The sequence below is a fragment of the Diplotaxodon limnothrissa genome, linkage group LG15 (genome assembly GCF_057381915.1).
Source record: "Diplotaxodon limnothrissa isolate DT_005_m linkage group LG15, D_limnothrissa_male_GT1.1, whole genome shotgun sequence".
Taxonomy (NCBI): domain Eukaryota; kingdom Metazoa; phylum Chordata; class Actinopteri; order Cichliformes; family Cichlidae; genus Diplotaxodon; species Diplotaxodon limnothrissa.
Genome location: NC_140610.1, coordinates 14,921,427 through 14,940,634, shown reverse-complemented (window position 1 = coordinate 14,940,634; position 19,208 = coordinate 14,921,427). Strand labels below are relative to the sequence as shown.

Here is a 19,208-nt window from a genome sequence, read left to right as displayed (position 1 = left end):
CAACCTCTAACTGGTTACATACCATGCTGTAGGTGTTGGTTGATTGCCACAAAGCACTTGTATTTAATTCTGACTGACTTTGTGTTTGCCAGATGACGATGAAAACTTTAAAAGTTAGATGAAGATGATGACCCTGCAAATGCACTTTCTTCAAACATGTCTCAGTTTTTCCACCTTCAGTCGACTGCAGAAATGCTGTGGCATGGCTCCTTGGGTTAACCACCTTACTTTGCTCTGCTACATCAGGCTGAGGAATTACTTTGTCAGTTAACTACTATAAATCTAGCCATGTTAAATGAACAGTTCTTAACATCTTATTATATATTGTTTCCAATATGCAAAATGCTGAGAATATTACAAAATTTACGCCTTCCTTCTTTCTAATTTCAACAATTTGCAAGCATTTAAACAGGGCCGAGTTGTACCCATTTTTTTTGACCTGAGTGGTTTTTGTCATTCTGGTCAAAGCACAAAAGCAATGAGGAAATACGACAGATACTATCAAACTCCTCATAAATAAGCTATGAATGTAACCATCTATCAAGTCACTGAACTGCAAGCCACGAGCAATGGTCTGGTTACATTCTGGACATGCTGCAAATCGATTACAGGAGTCACACAGAGAAACAGCCATATAGTCTTACATATAGTCTTACATATAGTCTTACATAAAACCAATTTACGATCACCAATTAACCTACCCACCATGACTGAATTATGACAGAACACTGTAAACCCCGCAAGTACAGGGAAAACATGTAAACATGAAACAGAAAAGCCCAAACCAACATACTGAAACACCATACCACCGGGGCAAGAAGATCGGCAGAATTCAGTCATAAGGAACTGCACTCCCCAAATTTTCCAACCACAAGCTAACAGTTAGCTTTACATGCATTTCTTTTTATCAGTTTGTTTTTCCCCCTCACTCTAAACTGCTGTGTTTCGTTTTCTGTATAGTCCACACCCATTTTAACGGGGGAAATGGGTGTGGACGTTCAGTGATGCAATAATAGAAACATGAAATATTAATAGAGTGCAAATTAACTGCAGGGTTTATTTTAGGTAGGTATGTAACTAAGGTGTAACGACTAAGTTACGGCAAAGTACAAAGGAAAAAAGTTTTATCAGTATAAGACACAATAAGAAGAATTTTTCCTTGTGTGGTGTTGGAAGCTCATGATTTTGATCACGCGTTTCCTTCCAGAGAGAAAATATTCTTGACCAAAACTAGTGAACCTCTATCTCTTCCTCTAGCTATCCAAGCCTCTTCTGTGTTTTATGAGCACCTTAGAAGTATCTTTGAATACTCAGTCTCATGCTGTGTGTGTATTATGCTAAGGGCTAACAAAGCCTTGCCTTTACTACCACCCATACATCCATCCCACACTCTATGCTTCAACCACAGTACGCTTTCCTTAAGAGTAAACAACTGGCAGCTATTTAAAGCTCACAAACGACACACTCGCATCATGGAAAGTCAGAGCAGGCACCTCGGATGTGCCCCAGCCAGCATTCCAGACCTTGTGGTTCCTTTTAGTTGCTGCTTCACAAGAAGTGAAACATTCCTGCAGTAGGTGGGTACAGATCCAGGACACATGGAGACGAGCTGCAACATATTAACAGTCTGATTCATCTACAGAGAGCACTGAAACCTGTGAACTCCCAAAACACATCACAATGGGCTTTAATGACTCGTGTTATATTTAATCACGCACACAAACTCCAGTAAGATGAGACACCACCTGTAACAATTAGCAGAATCTGTAAATGGTTGCAAGAATTACCTGATCAATAGTTTTTGTCACATTCAAGCAAAAACAGCAAAAATTATAAGTGTCCATTCTTCCTCCCTCTCCACCTCTTTTTGCAGCGAGGTGCTCTCAAACATTCCCAGAGAAATGCTGTCCTGGATTTGCCCTGGAGTCTCATACCTCTCACCTGAGCAGAGATCAGGTACCCAACCTACCCTACCTCTAGACTGAGCGCATCAAAGGAAGTTCATTTCGAATTATAACGTGAATATGCTAAATAACAAAGCAAATAAATAATTATCAAGGACCAAACTATTGCTAAAAGACTTAAAACACAATGGCACTTTCATTTTTTCTAATATGTGCTGGTCAATAATATACAAGCGGAGAGAAATCAGTGAACTCTATATAAACAATATCAGAAAAATGTTCATCAAGAAAGGTTACCATCATTTTTTTGTGAACTGCTAAAGCTGCAAATGTTGTGTTGTAGCAATGCTCCACACATAATGTTCACAAAGGTTTATGTTATCTTGTCTGGTTTTAATTTATTGACCTAAACACACAATTTCTTATTTCTTTGAAATCCCTATAACCTGGTCGTGGTATGGTAATTTAGAAACTGCTTATTTACATCATCATCATCATTATTATGAAAGTTGTCTGAAGTGTTCTTTGGAGGGGACACATACCTAAAAATAATCAAAGGCCTTTAATATTACAACTACACTAATGAAAACAGTGGTTGGAGACTGCTCCTTTTCCTCTAGTGTTGCCAACTCTTGAACCACTTTAGACGTTGTTGCTTTGGAAATGATTTCTTTGAAGACATCTTGCTTTAAAAAAAGGTCTGCAGGCCAGTTTCCATCTGTAATGGGACTTTTTTGTGTCAAAATGGCAGTAACACAGAGTCAGTGTGCTATCAGTCTTCCACTGAATGGAGCCAAGTTAGCAATTGGATTCAATTGAAGCCTGAAAGCATCTGCAGTCAGTCTAAGTTGGACAATGAAGGTTTGGAGACAGGTTTCCTCCCATCAGGTAACCTATGAAATCACATCAAAGCAGCAGGTCTCCACAACTACTTGCAATCAGTAAAATAAATAAAAAGAATAATTCAATGCACCTTCTTTTCAACAAACAAAAACCCACCTGCAGAACAAACTTCTGATCAATATATCTCTTTGCAATGCTGGGTTGGAAGTCTGGATTCTCCAAGAAGCGCAGAAGAAACTCATAGACCAGCTGGAATATCAAGAAAAATTCCAATTTAAATAGGAATATGCATTTTGCAGAGGTTGTGACATAAAAGTATTAAATCAGAACGGTTCAAATCAGAGAGTGAAACACAAGATCCTTACTTGTATGTGAGGCCATGCAGCTTCCAGAGTGGGCTCATCCTCTTCTGGGTCAAAATCCGGATTGTCACTTGGTGGGAGAACCCGGAAAATATTGGTGCAGATCTGCATGGGAAAGGGAGAGATTCATTAACTTAAAACCAAACCAAATGAAAGTCGAGGGTTTAACTTTTAAGGAGTACATGGAATACAATGCAGCAGAAGAACACAACATTATTCACACGTGTTCTTTACTTCTAAGCTTCTCACAGTGCGACCTGGATTTTCTGGCTTCTCTCAGCTTTTTATGTCTACAGGTTTTTTTCTCGTCTCCATTTTCCCACAAAGTTTTGTTGTGTTTAACCAACGATGCATTTAGTTCCCTGATACTAGCTACCTTATTCAAAATCTGTTACTATAATTGGCTTTCACTAATGCTAATTCTCACACCCTGCCTTGTTTTCTTTTATTTATTTATTTTTTTCAATCGAACATTGTAAAGTAGTGCAAATGATCATCATGTCCTCATAGTGTGACAAAGCTCTTATTGAGTTTAGGTACAGATATTTTGTATAAATATCAAACAACTGATGCTACCTGGTGGACCAAAATAAACTCTATAGTCCACTGCTGTATGGCCTGATTGGAGAGATGAGATCTTAGTGATAAGATCAGGCCAGCTAAAACAGCAGTAGAGAAAGGCATTCAGGTAGGTTTGTGTATTTTGTTGATTGTTTAACATGATTATTTTTTAACTGAAATATCATGGAATTATTCAATGAAATCCTTAATCTATCAATATAATTAAAAACCAAGTGAAGGTGCTGGCCAACACAGGGAACGTCAATGTTTTTGAACACGAAGCCTGTCTCGCTGGTCTGCCCCCTATGCAGGTGCAGGCAAGAGATGAAATGAGAGCTCAGGCTCAGAATAACAGTTAAATATTCCTTCACGGGATCAGAGTTGGAAACCTTGTGAGTTTTATTTCCTCTACATCAATGCTGTGTGTTAAATCTACACTGCAGGTATGTTTTAATTGAAACCCTAATTTTGCCTCTTTTGTAAAATTTGCCACTTGCACAGACTACCTTGTGAGCTCTACACAGAATGATGCAGAAGTATAAATTAAGCTTTAGTCGTCTTGTCTGCACTGAATAGTGTTTGATTGGAGCTTTTTTTTTAGGGGGGGGGGGGGGGGGGGAGCTTTGCTGTAAAGGATAAGGGTATGCTTGGTTATAACGCAAGAGCAAGAAGAAGCTTTGTAGTAAAAATGAATAAAAAGGCAACCGTTTTATCCTCATTTCTTTATTCTCCATACTTGTACTTCTGCTGCCAATACAGGACAGCACCTGCAAAAAGCCGCTGCCAATTCTGCATGAGTTGCAACCCCTTATTAAAATTCTATAGCAGAGACAATCACCGGTAGACAGGTCACCGTCACCTTGTTATTTTTAGCAAGAGTAAATTTGAGAGTGACACACAGGGCAGCAGGGTGCTGGAAAAGCTACCATTATGTGATTGGATGCACACTGTCACGCTGAAGTGATAAAGACAACATCAAATTAACTATTGGCAGCTGGAAAATCCAACTGACACTAATGGGAAAGGAAGGCAGCAAAGAAATTTAAAACCAGACAGTAGCCCAAATTCTGACAAGCTCAGTAATCCACTGAAAACTTTCTATCCAAATGCAGTTATTACATTTACACAGCAAGTCGGAACATTACTGACATCTTACTAGAACATATAATTAAGGTTTGTTACACAATGCTATCAAATAACCAGATTCTACATGGATTTGAAACTACAATCTATAAGCCTTGCTCTGTTTCTGGGACTCTGTCATAGTCCCAGAAGAACTATAGTAAAGTTACAGCACTTTGATTGGTTGTGAAAACTGCAATTATGCTTACACAAGTTTTCCATTTCATACCTCAAGAGGAATGAAGAGTTGTAATTATGTAGTAATTATTGATCTACAGATTGCAAAAATGAACTGATACTGATGTTTAAAAAGAATTAAAATTCTAATGCTAATTTTTTTACAGTGCACTTCTTCCTCAATAACAACTATATCTGACCTTTTATTTATTTATTTATTTATTTTTAAGTCTTTTTGGCTTTTATAATTTTGCCACCACAAAATTAATGTCACCTTACACATAGGCATCGACCCCTGACCGATATCAGACCCATCCAAAGCAGCAGTTCTGCACAAGTGTCTTAAACTAAGATGTGCAAGATGATCCCACCCTGCTTCAATAATGTTGAGGTCCGGGCTCTGGGGAGGCCAAACATTGACTCATAGGGCTCCACTGTGTTTTTCTATCCAGGTATGCTTTTAGTGCACTGGGATCACTGTAATGCTGAGAAATGAAGCCATTGCCAACCAGATGCATCCCAGATGGTACTGCATGTTGTATCACAGTGACCTCCTCAGTACATTATTGATTATGATTTATTTGGACTCAAGTTTCGACTTACCACTAGATAAGACCAGTTTCTCATGATTTTCAGGCCAGTTCTTGTGCAAATTGAGATACGTCAGCCTTTTGCTTTGCATCTGTGGTAGATAATTTTTGGGCCTGCCACTTCTTTTGTCCTGTACTCGTCCATTCCCCCAAAAAATTTAAAAGGAAAACCTGCACACCATGCCTATATCTGTCAAGTTTTCTGCCTGATAAACTGCATCATCTTTGGCATTTATCATTGATTCCACCAAATAAATGGCCTGTAATAAAAACAAAATTTGTTTTTGTGATAAGCTGCTAGTAACAAAGTGCCTAAATATATCATTTAAAATTGGTTCTTTGCCAAGTTGTCTGTTGTGTGCAGACACAAAACCTTTTCCTTGAGTTAAGTGCCCTTTTTATGCTTGAATGATTTATATTTAAGTGCTTTAAAAAAAAAAAAAAAAAAACATTCCTCTGAAAATGGTCAGGTACAAGGACTGAAAATGAGTGAATGTCCAAAATAAAAAACTAAAAAGCACATAGGAAAAAAGTGTTGATTATGTGTAGCAGAGATGTACATTTTCTGTGGTTATATGCCGTTTTGATTCTTGTGAATGCAGATTTTCCTTGTGATCCCTTGAGGAAAGTTATAAGGCAGGAACGCTGAGATGGACAAAATTAACAGTTTCTCTCAGAGTGAAATGATTGCTGCCAAAATTTCCATCTGTCACTGTCAAAAACCTCACTTGATGCATTTTTTATAGGTCAGCGTCTTTGTGGAAAAACATTCACTTTTTATTTCGTGCATGTGAAGCTCCCATTTCATTACTATTTTAGTCTAATTTCACTATTAGCTGAAAGGAATGTATGACGTTCAATCTGGTGATGCCACAGCCCATCCCCTTCAAGGATGAATGAGCCCTTCAGCTCGCCACTGTTCCTGTACTGTGCTGGTATTTGCCTGTGTGTCCTTCCTGTTTCATTAAAAGAAGTCTGATAGTGTTGTGCAGCTGCTTCTGTGAAGATGAAAACACCACCTGGCAATTGAAACTCCTTTACATTAAGCATCTTGTGCATTCTTTAGCCAAATGCTGACAAAATATTGGTAGCCTGAAAATGTTATACTTCTTCAGTTGGAGATTCAGGTTGATTGTTCTTAGGAACAGTAAGAAACAAAAACATTCACTATCTGCCAGACCCAAAGTATCCAGTGTATTTTGGTTTCTAAGCTAAACAGGAAAAAAAAAAAAAAAAAAAAGATTATGTTTCCCTGTTCACCGACTCATAATATGGCCTGTCAAATTTCAGAAAATAGAGAAAGATGTCCATCACTTGTTCCAAGAGGTAACATGCAAAACCATATTTGGGGTCATTTGCACAGGAACCAGAAATACTCAAATTTAATATACTGGACCTAGCAAGTTTTAGCAAAACCTAGAAAATCTAGGTAATCTGTTTTTAAGCCATCTGGAAAAGAATAACTTTCTGTTCAACAACTAGAAGTTAAAGAACGGATAGCATATCTATATTAAGTGAGGACGTGCTTCCAGCTCCTAACTACTCTGGTTTATTAAGGCTGTTGTGTTTTTAACATGTTTTAATGCTCTGTATATTGTTCTATTTAATCTGAACAAGCCCCTAAAAAAAGAAAAAAAGAAAAAAAAGGGAATGGTCACCGTTGGCCTCTCTCGGTTTTTATTACCACTATTCATTTTAATGCTCAGTTTTAAAACCTTACGAGGTAACGACAGCCCAGCCCATGCAGCAGTATGTTGATGGTAAACCTTATATTGTGGATGGCCTATCTCAGCTGTTCTCCTGACTGAAGTTTGGTCCGGTTACAGCATCCTGCCATGCGATTGCTTTTGTCTCTAACCTTCAGGAAACCATCACGTTAACTTTTATCAAGTGGGAAAAAAAAGTTACCGTTCATCCTCTAGCTTCACTGTGTTTATGTTATGCTAACCATAGCTGTGTAGCTAGGCACCACATAGCACATCATTATATACCAACTAGCCCAACTGCAGCAAAACTAAAAAAGTCACTGCTGTTATTTTTGTCTTCAATTATGTCGGAAGAGAAAGCAGAGCTGTACGTTAGAATTTTTTCAGAAATCTCTCAATCAGAACATAGTATATCATGTTTGGGTAGAAACTAGTGAACCAACTTCCTGCTAACTTCTAACTCTGTTAAATGTAATAAATTCTGTTTTTGTGGATGCCTGGATGTTAAACTTAATTGTTACACCTGGTAGAGCTGCAATGCTGATCATTTTATTAAAGATGAAAGAATTTAGACAGTTTTTAACTCTCAGTGTTGCTGCAGTGTTTGCTTGACTTTGGAACCTGAAGAGGAGTTTGGACCCGGAAACGGCCAAGGACGTCAGACTTAAAGACTAGATAAAGAAGAAACTCATTCAGGTGGTGGCTTATTGTCACGTCTCCAACCTCATTCTTGCAACGAGCCAATTGGCTTCATTGTCTTTGCTGCTCCACTTCTGCACACATAAAGACCACTAAAACACTTCTCCAAAAAATAAATAAATAAATAAAAAATTCAAAGCTGAGCTGTTTACAGCCAATAGCAAATACATAAAACTTAGTGATTCTATAGTGACTCCAAATGATTAAACATGGAGGTACCCACGGTTGATCCTCAGTGCAAATACAGCAGCATCCAAAAGTAGCTTTAAATACATACAACACTACATGCATTTCCATCCATTAAAAGACACAGACGCTGTGTTATTTAGTCAAATTCACAAAAGAACACAATAATGGTGGATTAATCTGTAAGAGGAACATTACACAACATATCGCCACCTACTCAGGTTTTTCCAGCAATCCTGAATAATTAGGTACAGGCACATCACATAACCTTATACTTATACCTTCTGCATGATAATTACATGCAACACAGCACATCCAGGTGAGCAATAAACTTTCCCAAGGGGGCACAATTAGGGCTCAACTATAACAGCTACTCTTCTCAGTAGCAGTTTAATATTGACCAGAATTGAGTTCCGCTTGTAGATGTGACCCTCCACAACATCCCTTTTTCTCATGTAGCCTCTTGGGGAAATTCATTTCCACTTATTAAGTACATAAAGATTTACAGCTTCAGGTCTGACCAGATCCGAGGATGCATCACTTGTTTTTAGGTAACTTTCCAGATGCCTGTAAAATATATTATCCTATAGTAGGGTTTCTGCCAGTGTAAATTATAAGGTCCCACTGGACTCTCAAACATGACTTTGATATATTTGTATAATTTAGAAAAAACGTTACAACCTTCAAGTCAGCAGATCTATCTTGTTGCTTGTACACATGTAATGTATTTTTTTATTTAAACATTCAAAAAAGGTAGAAAAAAATAAAGTTAAAAAAAAAAAAAAAACATTTAAGGGACCCAGAAAATATGATATGGCTTAATACCATTGTGTCTATTCAGCTGAAATCAGTCCACTTATGTCTACTTCAATGAGATTAAATATGACAGATGAAGGATGAAACTTGTGCATCTGACTTCCTCATCGGTCCTCTAGCAGAAACACTGATCTGTAGACTATGCCGAAGTTGATAAGATAGATAAATGACCTCTATTAACTTTTCTTGGTTGGAGACAGATCATTGACTGAGCTGAAATCAGATGACAGCCAAATGCCCACAACATTCAAGAGTAATGAACAAGGAATAATCTGAACCACTGGTAGTAAGGTATTTAACATCTCAGAAGAGCCGTAACTTCATTGGCTATTCTTTGTCCTGATTCACACCGTCTATGTAACATATTTCACCACGCAAGCAGCAGGCATGCTTATTTAATTCCCCAAGTCACCACACAATATTGAAAAATAACTACAGTTGGACAAAACAAGACAAAATACTGTAGGAGGATGGCAAATATGGGAGGCGAGTGAGAAATTTTCACGCAGGGGAAAATGAAGCATGTGAAAGTGACGTAGGAGGAAAAAAAAGAAAGAAGCTGTTCTTAAGTGACGGTGCTGCAGCTGAAACCAGCGTAGGCTCGCTGATGATGGGAAGCTGGGTCAGTCTTAGGGTGAGCGCAGTAGCAACCAACACCTAGCAACACACAGGATGAGAGAGGGGGAGGAGGATGTGGCAAAAGTGCAAGCACTGAATGCAGTGAATGAAAAATGTAGGAGATCAAGGGAATAAAAGGGGAGTTATCTCATTTTCAGCTAAACCTGCAGTCTTTCCATATGACAAACTAATGAAAACTGTCTGACAGAGGTGAAGTAACACTAATTATAGAGCTGTCAGAAAAGGCAAAAACCACCTTTCACTCAGATGAGAAATCTTCCTGTTGTACTCCTGTGATCAAAGCAGTCCTCTCTGCAGCAGAATCACTGCCATCACTTTAAACACTCACCTCTTCATTATCATGTGACGCCAAGCATGGAGTATGCAGGAGAGCTATTATCAAACCAGTTTTCTGATAGTGCCGCTGCTATTTGTCTAACCTCTTTCAGAAGCCTGTCTGTACAGACAGCTGTGAACTAGGCTTACCCTTTAAGCTCAACCCATGTTTCTCTATTATAAGCAGCACTGACAAATGAGATTATAAAGAAATGACAATGCCAGGAGTGTTTAAAGTAACAAACCTGATAACCTGCTGGTGAGGGCAGGTTATCAGGTTGGCAGAGATCCAACCTTGAAAGAAAGCATCCCCCTTTTGTAAGAATTTATCCAATTCAAGGTTACAGTCTCATAGTCCTACAATGGCTTGTTTTTTTATTTATTTATTACATTTTCTGGTCCCTCAACTCGGTCCGGTTCCTAAAGGAGCTGAGCAGAGGTTTGTTCACCTTCTGGGTGGAGCCCAGACTTCCACACTGCAGCCTGACCACCTGTTACTTATCACCCTCATTAATAACCTACATTTATGGACCTGTTTGTGCACCCAGTCTCTGCCCGATTGTCTGTCTGGAAATCACACTTACCTATGTTACTCATGCAAACTTGTCGATTCCCTGCGCTAACTCCTTTGTCTCCCTGCTTCCTTAGGTGAAGTGTGGACCATTTACCAGAATCAGCTACCCATTTTGGTCGAGCTGGTCCACTTCTCACTTCTGCAAGCACCTTTAGCGGGTTCACCTTCTCAACTCACCTGCCTGCTCCGATGTTCTCTGCTCTTGCGGAAGAACAAAGTAGTGGCCTCTCCCTCAGGATTTCTCCCTCAGCTTTTTAATGCTTCTTTTCCACTAGCACCTACTCGTCTCAAATTAACTCAACTCTACTCTTTTTTTAGGGTTTTTCATTAAATGGTAGTACCTGGTACATTTTTGTTGCCTATTCGGCCAGGGTTCCAAGGGAGCTGAGTCAAGCTGAAAATGTTAAGTCAAAAGACTGCATACCACTGATTTGGCCAGGGACTGACCTCATTGGATGAGTCATGGGAGCAACTTCTCTACAAGAATCAAACCCGCCACATTTGAAACTCGGCATAAATAATTACGTATTCCTATTTTCAGTTTCTACTATAGAAGTATCTACTGAACAATTGTCTAGGCCATGAGCTAACTACTGTAATTTTTCACATTTGTCATGTGGGAAAAATTTGCATATTGTTGAAACTCAATTTCTTTTTCTCATAGTAAGATTTGTCAGGGATTAAATGCATACTTTAAATGTGTCATTACACTGATAAAAAGCAGAGTTAGACTGGTCTGGCCCAGTTAAAATCAAAGTGGGCTGTATGCCTCAATGTCCTACATTGTTTTGTTGTATTTGTGCTGCATACAAATGAGGTCACGGGAACTTTGGACAGCCTTGCTATAACGACCCCACTGACAATGTAGTTGTACTCAACTGAAATGAAACACTACCGAAGCAGAGTTAAGTTAAAATGAGTTCAGGTAACCTGAACCCTCTGCACTCACACTGAATACACCTTGTGAAAAATCATGGGAAATAACTCCTCGAGTCTCCCAGAATACTGGCTCTCTCCTCCTCCGTGGTCTGCCCCAGTTCCCCAGAGTCATCTTAAAGTCATCTCTCAGTTTATATTTAAACCTGTTGATACGCTCTTCTTGACTCGTGCATTTGAGTCTACCATTAACTACTGGTCTACATGGCCCATGACATACAGGGGAGGCTGGGCGCAGCTGTCACTGATTGATTGGTGTCTTACTAACCATGTTTCTACAAACTAAAACGCTAAACAAATTGCATCAGCGTTGACATTTACTGCTATGAAACGGTCATCACTACATTTTGATTTGAGTTGTTGTTTTTTTTGTTTTTTTAAATTGCTCTCCCCGCTTTTCATTCAAACACTTTTCACACATCATGATTGAAAAAGTGCAAAAGCATATTTTGCACGCATCGGATCAAAGCATATTTTAATGAGCAGGCAAATAACTAATAACTTGTATATAAATTATAAATTAACCACAACAGCTATTGCTTTTTAATGGCTTAATATGATTTATTATGATGACTCTAGGAGTGAAATTATAACACATTCTTTTGTTTTGTTTTTATTACTTTGAATTAATATGAAGCAATCTCTCATGCCAGGCCGAGGCAGATGGCAAAATAACCATCTAAAAAGCTTTTATTTACCACGAAACTGTGGATATTTGCCATGTGTGCATGCATATGCGTTTAGCTAGTCAACTGTGCCCTCCCTAGAGACATGGAGCAACATGGAGGCAAGACAGGTGGCGCAAAGATGGTGTTAAGCAAGTAGATCACAACTTGCCATTACTGTGAGAGCATTAAAAGTTTAACCACAAAAATCTGAAAGTCAGCGTAATATTTCTCTTTTAATGGTGAGGAAGCTTGAAGTTTGTGTGCTGTGCAGTTGTAAACAAGTTTTGCTTTTTTGGCTTCTTTTTCTGTTTTAGTTTCAAAAATAGAACAGAACATAAACTCTATGTGTTTAAAGACACATTGGGGTTTGGCAATGCATTTCATATTTCTATCAACTGAATTATGATGACAAGAAAGAAAGACACCAAAGGAAAAAGAAAATATGAAAAAGAAAAGAAAAGGGTCACCCAGACAGAACCAGGTCACTGCACCCCAGCCACCGCAAACCTATGTCTATATTTTTGTTCTAGATCACCCACAACAGCATAAAGAGGAGTGGCCCACAGACCGGCTGTACTTCTGACACTGCCTCCATCTGACAACAGACACTCTCTGCAGGTAGAGAGGCAGTCCATGGACTGCCAATGGACTTCCCACGTGCTACTACCGCTAAACCATTAACTGAGTAATTGCACTGTTAAAAACACCTTAAGAGTTACAAATTTCACATAAATCAAACCCTAAATCAGTAGCTTTAAAGCATGACATGAACTGCTGCCCACATTAGTAAGTAGACTCCTCGACTCAGCTGTGCCTGTGCTCACGGGTATCCATCATGATGATCTGCAGTGTGGAGTGAATCACTGCAGCAGTGACTGTTGTGTTTCTAAATGCTGCACATGACTCATTACTGTACTGTGGGAGGAAATCGGGCTGCTCAGGCCACCGGCTGCAACCACAAGTCTATACCATGATAAAACCTAGTATGTCCAGCTCACTATTCTTACCTTTGAATCATACAGTGGGGCAAAAACGTATTTAGTCAGCCACCGATTGTGCAAGTTCCCCCACTTAAAATGATGACAGAGGTCAGTAATTTGCACCAGAGGTACACTTCAACTGTGAGAGACAGAATGTGAAAAAAAAAAATCCATGAATCCACATGGTAGGATTTGTAAAGAATTTATTCGTAAATTAGGGTGGAAAATAAGTATTTGGTCACCTCAAACATGGAAAATCTCTGGCTCTCACAGACCTGTAACGTCCTCTGTAAGAAGCTTTTCTGTCCCCCACTCGTTACCTGTATGAATGGCACCTGTTTGAACTCATCATCTGTATAAAAGACACCTGTCCACAGCCTCAAACAGTCAGACTCCAAACTCCGCCATGGCCAAGACCAAAGAGCTTTCGAAGGACACCAGGAAAAGTATTGTAGACCTGCACCAGACTGGGAAGAGTGAATCTACAATAGGCAAGCAGCTTGGTGTGAAAAAATCAACTGTGGGAGCAATCATCAGAAAATGGAAGACATACAAGACCACTGATAATCTCCCTCGATCTGGGGCTCCACGCAAGATCTCATCCCGTGGGGTCAAAATGATCATGAGAACGGTGAGCAAAGATCCCAGAACCACACAGGGGGACCTGGTGAATGACCTGCAGAGAGCTGGGACCAAAGTAACAAAGGTCACCATCAGTAACACACTACAACGGCAGGGAATCAAATCCCGCAGTGCCAGACGTGTTCCGCTGCTGAAGCCAGTGCATGTCCAGGCCCGTCTGAAGTTTGCCAGAGAGCACATGGATGATACAGCAGAGGATTGGGAGAATGTCATGTGGTCAGATGAAACCAAAGTAGAACTTTTTGGTATAAACTCAACTCGTCGTGTTTGGAGGAAGAAGAATACTGAGTTGCATCCCAAGAACACCATACCTACTGTGAAGCATGGGGGTGGAAACATCATGCTATGGGGCTGTTTTTCTGCCAAGGGGACAGGACGACTGATCCGTGTTAAGGACAGAATGAATGGGGCCATGTATCGTGAGATTTTGAGCCAAAACCTCCTTCCATCAGTGAGAACTTTGAAGATGAAACGAGGCTGGGTCTTCCAACATGACAATGATCCAAAACACACCGCCCGGGCAACAAAGGAGTGGCTCCGTAAGAAGCATTTGAAAGTCCTGGAGTGGCCTAGCCAGTCTCCAGACCTCAACCCCATAGAAAATCTGTGGCGGGAGTTGAAAGTCCGTGTTGCTCGGCGACAGCCCCAAAACATCACTGCTCTCGAGAAGATCTGCATGGAGGAATGGGCCAAAATACCAGCTACTGTGTGTGCAAACCTGGTAAAGACCTATAGTAAACGTTTGACCTCTGTTATTGCCAACAAAGGTTATGTTACAAAGTATTGAGTTGTATTTTTGTTATTGACCAAATACTTATTTTCCACCCTGATTTACGAATAAATTCTTTACAAATCCTACCATGTGGATTCATGGATTTTTTTTTCACATTCTGTCTCTCACAGTTGAAGTGTACCTCTGGTGCAAATTACTGACCTCTGTCATCATTTTAGGTGGGGGAACTTGCACAATCGGTGGCTGACTAAATACTTTTTTGCCCCACTGTATGATATTTTGAGTATTACTCTCTTATCTTTGCATGCTCCAAGTGCTGGCTCACAGGGGGTCGTGTGATTGTTCTAGTTTCTTCTAATATAGTAAGGTCTTTACAATAAAATATTAAGCACCTTGAGCTGACTGTTGGTATGTAGTGGGGCAATAAATAAAACTGAATTAAACTGAATCTCTGAGAGCAGTCACACCAGACAAGGAACAGAAGCACATATCTTATCTTAAACCCAGAGTGAAAACTAGCACATTCCAAAGAATGTTTTCATCTTCCATGACTACCAAAAAATACCTTCAGCAAGTTGGATTTAGTCTAGTGAAACTGCGCAAACTTTTGTTTTAAAATCAACTGCCCCAAAATAACAGCAACATGCTGAGACTTATGTTAGGTAGGTGATAAAGGAGCTTTGCCCTATCTAGTATATTCACACCAATCGTGACTATGTGCATAGTTTCCTCCCTGAGGACCATCTAGAACCCGGGGAGGGAACAAAACAAAAAAACAAAAAACAAACAAACTATACCATACTTACACATTTAGCAATTCATGCTGCAATTTAAATGATGCAACAAAGTTCCTGACTGCGGAAATGCAAATGTGCAAAATTAAACCCTAAAATGAGAAACACTTCTACCCTTAAAGTAAATAAAATCTGAATTCTTAAAAAACAAAGAAATGTATGGGCTGTATTCAAACATTAAGTGTTATACAGCTACCTTTTCTGTAGTTCATCACAGAAGAGGTTTGTTTATACACAGTGAGAAGTGCCGGAAGGGTTGAATGTTTGCTTTGAGGAAATCAGGGGCTGGGCTGAGACAACCCACAGGCCAGTTCTAGTCCTCGAGCCGTATTTTTCCCATATGTGTTCTACTTTAACAAACACTGCTCAACTTGTATTCAGAGGAAGGTGAAAGAGCCTGAGAGCAGGGAAGAGGAAAGGGCAGAGAGAAAGAAAACTTTAAATAAATCAAATAATATTGTGCTCTTTCTGTGTTTACAATATGGCCTTTGTGCTTAAAATGGAAAAGGGTTTTGCATGAGGACAGGAGCATGCACCTCGTGCGTTGCTGGCACGCCTGTCTAGACACAAGATCAGCCTTCATTTTTAATCCTGCTCAAGTGTACAGGATGTTACACCGGGACACAGATGAGCCATCTATTCTATTAAATAATTAGCAGGTGGGGATTAATTGCGGCTGTTGTTTAGGGAATTGCATGAGGTTGTTTGAAATGCATATGTGCAACCTCACCATGTTCGTGATCTCCGGGTATGCTGGCTCCACCAGAACGCCCCTGTTGGTCGAAACGTAATCCACAAGCTCGTTAAGTGTGGCCCTCTTGATCTCCTTGCTTTTCAGGTCAGTGACTGAGTCCAGGAAGTCAAAGAGCATGCAGCACTGTTGGAGTTTCTGGGTGAACAGTTCTTGCTGCTCTGTGGACGGGGCATCTGAAATCACACAAAAGGAGGAAATACATTGATTCACTGCTGATATAGTCTACAAAGCGTTATTTTATTCCCCATTGAAACAAGTTATAGATAAGAGTCAATTTGGGATAATGATGTAAATGGTGTGAGTTGTTTGTGTGACAGGACATCTGCCTAGGCTGATTTTTGTTCTCGGCAATTCAAAACAATACAGTATGAGTAGTACACAGCTTCTCTGCTGATCAGACGGACAATACAACAAATGTATTTGCCATGCAGAGGCAACCTAGTCATCATTATCAGATATCCCTAACTCAGCTCTGACTGTGTGAACAAAAGCTCCACCCACATGAGGCAGTGGATGAGCTGACAAAGGCCATGTATCAGATCAATTTCAAAATAATCTTTATTTAAGTCATGCAAAGCTCTAGTAGAGTCCATGTGAGCAGTACCAGAATAAAACAGATCTACATCCTCCATGTGTATAAATATTCAATATATATGTTGCACTGATTTATTGATCACCAGAAAACTTTTGTAAATCGATTAACTTTAAGCCATATTTTTATGCAACTACTGCAACCTATGCTGACACCAGAAATCCTGAAATGAAGAGGGTTCTTATTATGTGATTCATACAGTGGCCATGAGAAGTCAAACTGACTGCAATTTAACAAAACACAGACAAATAGAAAGAAAAAAAAAGAAGAAGACCCTCCCCCCCCCAAAAAAAAACTCTAAGAAAGGAAGAAAGAAAATAAGAATTTGGGCTGTGCGATATGACAAAAATCTCCCAATATAAGACATCTATTGTCCCGATAACGATATAAATCACAAAAATGTAAGATTTTCTGTAAATTCTGTGAATCTCGGGCAGCTCGACTTGCGTGAAGTGTTTCCAGCTGGGCGTCGTGTACCTGGAGTAGAGTGTTTTAACCGATGCATGAAACAATACATTTTTAGACATAAGTTGTAATGGCCGCAGTTTTCTTTGTGAGTATTTATTACACAGCGTGCTGCGGGGAAAAGTCTCAACAGGATCTTGAGCTTTATTCTGAAAGGTTTATGTGGAAAATAAACAAGCGGTCTATAGTGTGGTTATATTAAATATAAGAGAAAGAGAGAACTTTAAGAAATTAATATAGCCACTACAGTGACCATTAAAACGGTGAAAAAAGTTTATTTTTGCTGCACTTCTAATGTGTTTCATTCAATTTCTATTGTGTTTTGTGTGCTCTTATAGAGCTTTTCCATTTGCTGTTATGTTGCTAAGTTGCAGTGCATATGCCCTCAGGGCCACTGTAATATCTTATCATATTTGATAGACAGAACAGTTGAAATAATAAATTACCAAATCATTAAAACTATAAAATTGCAGCCTTAAAACACGCAAACACATTTGTGGTCTCTCAGTCTGTTGCTACAGAATCTTTTAAACAGAATGAGCAGCCAGGGTGAGAGACTGTGTTATTGAGTGATATTACATAACTGAACAGGCAATACCCCCATGAAATGGTGAGACATGTGGAGATCTCACAGTGAGGCAGAGCCAAAAAATTCACAATGACTTTGACACGTAGTGAAAATTTTCCAGCAGCGTTGACGAGGTACTTATACAACTGAACTCTGCTGGCCAGACCACTGGCTGCTGTTCAGAGTGAATTCAATATGGAAGTGTAACTGTACCAATGCTTACTTGTTAATAACGACTTTGCCTTAATGCCAATTTTCCAAAGTATCAGATCGCAAAGGATTCCATACAGAAAGGGCAGACAGAATACCAAACTGGAACAAGAAAGGTAAAAGGGCCATGATGCCCCCTGCAGCCTAAATGTGCTGTGGTTAAAATGACCCATGGATAGCTCCCATTTCCTCCCAGTGAATGGTAGACATGTGTGAGCCTGGGTGCCATCACACTGGGCAGTCATGCTAGATTTAAACACACAGTATTATCTAGGGAGTGAGGAGCACAGAGTTAAGCCTCCAAGAACGAGCAATACAGCTTATGTACAAAATAAATACGGTAAAGTACGTTTCTCAGTTTCCCCACTGCAAATATTTTATTTGTCAAGTAATGACGCGTGGGGCTATTGTACTGATATACAACAGCAGTTACCTGATGCTCCTAAGACTTAGGAAGTAAATGATACAGTACTTTCAAGAACAAAATAAAGAGTTTGCATGTCAGCTGAGTCAAAGTAATCTGGCCTGACTTAAATGACGTATGCACCACTTTATACAGAGGTGTCTGGATGTTAACCTGGAAGTAAAGACAGCTGATGACTAGAAGTGATAGCAACTTGTACAGATATGGTGTTCAGTGGTCACTAAGCCTCAAAGTACCAAACATTTTTGCTTTTTTGTTCCTTTTTGTTTGTGTACATCCACCAACAGAAAAAGAAACACTCATAGGGAAGCAACAGACTGATACTGAGGACCACTGCATTTGAGGCCAGCCAGCAAGACAACCTGCAGTGAAAATATGAGATTGGAATAATCAGGGCTAACTGGTTCCCAGCAACTGTCATTTCAGCTTAAAAGGATAGTAAATCATTGTCTTGGAGGGATTAAAAAGAAAGAAAGAACAGAAGGAAGGAAGGAAGGAAGGAAGGAAGGAAGGAAGGAAGGAAGGAAGGAAGGAAGAACACTAGCCTCTGGACTAGTGCAGACCTTTAAAGCAACTTAAAAATTATATTCACTGGGGTTGAGGCAGTTTATCTTGGATAAACAGTGTGTGTGTGTGTGTTCGTGTGTATGTGTGTGTGTGTTCGTGTGTATGTGTGTGTGTGTTCGTGTGTTCGTGTGTGTGTGTGTGGGGGGGGTATCATTCAACTTGTTTCTATTGTTAATGATCACAGGGTTTGTGGGCTGTGAAGTTTTATTTCCCCCAACCAAACTGGAACATCCCAAACAAGTTTAAGAACCAGTGGGTTGAGGTTAGGTGACTGACTTCATTGTTTTTAAACTGCTTTTGGGGGTCAGTGCTTATTATTCTGAAGCAGCACACAATCATTTTTAGAGCATTTCACTGAATCTGAGCAGAAAGTACAGCTAT

The 19,208-nt window shown here is 39.6% G+C and overlaps 1 protein-coding gene across 1 annotated transcript in view; it reads right to left on the bottom strand.

The window, feature by feature from the left end:
• ppp2r5a (protein phosphatase 2, regulatory subunit B', alpha isoform) overlaps nucleotides 1–19,208 on the bottom strand; it is a 58,880-nt gene that overhangs the window by 15,067 nt on the left and 24,605 nt on the right. The window contains exons 2-4 of the mRNA XM_085371879.1: nucleotides 15,978–16,174; nucleotides 3,113–3,214; nucleotides 2,904–2,996 (exon numbers count right to left, since the gene is read on the bottom strand). Coding sequence (XP_085228005.1) covers nucleotides 2,904–2,996; nucleotides 3,113–3,214; nucleotides 15,978–16,174 — 392 coding nt within the window. The remainder of the gene's footprint in view (nucleotides 1–2,903; nucleotides 2,997–3,112; nucleotides 3,215–15,977; nucleotides 16,175–19,208) is intronic.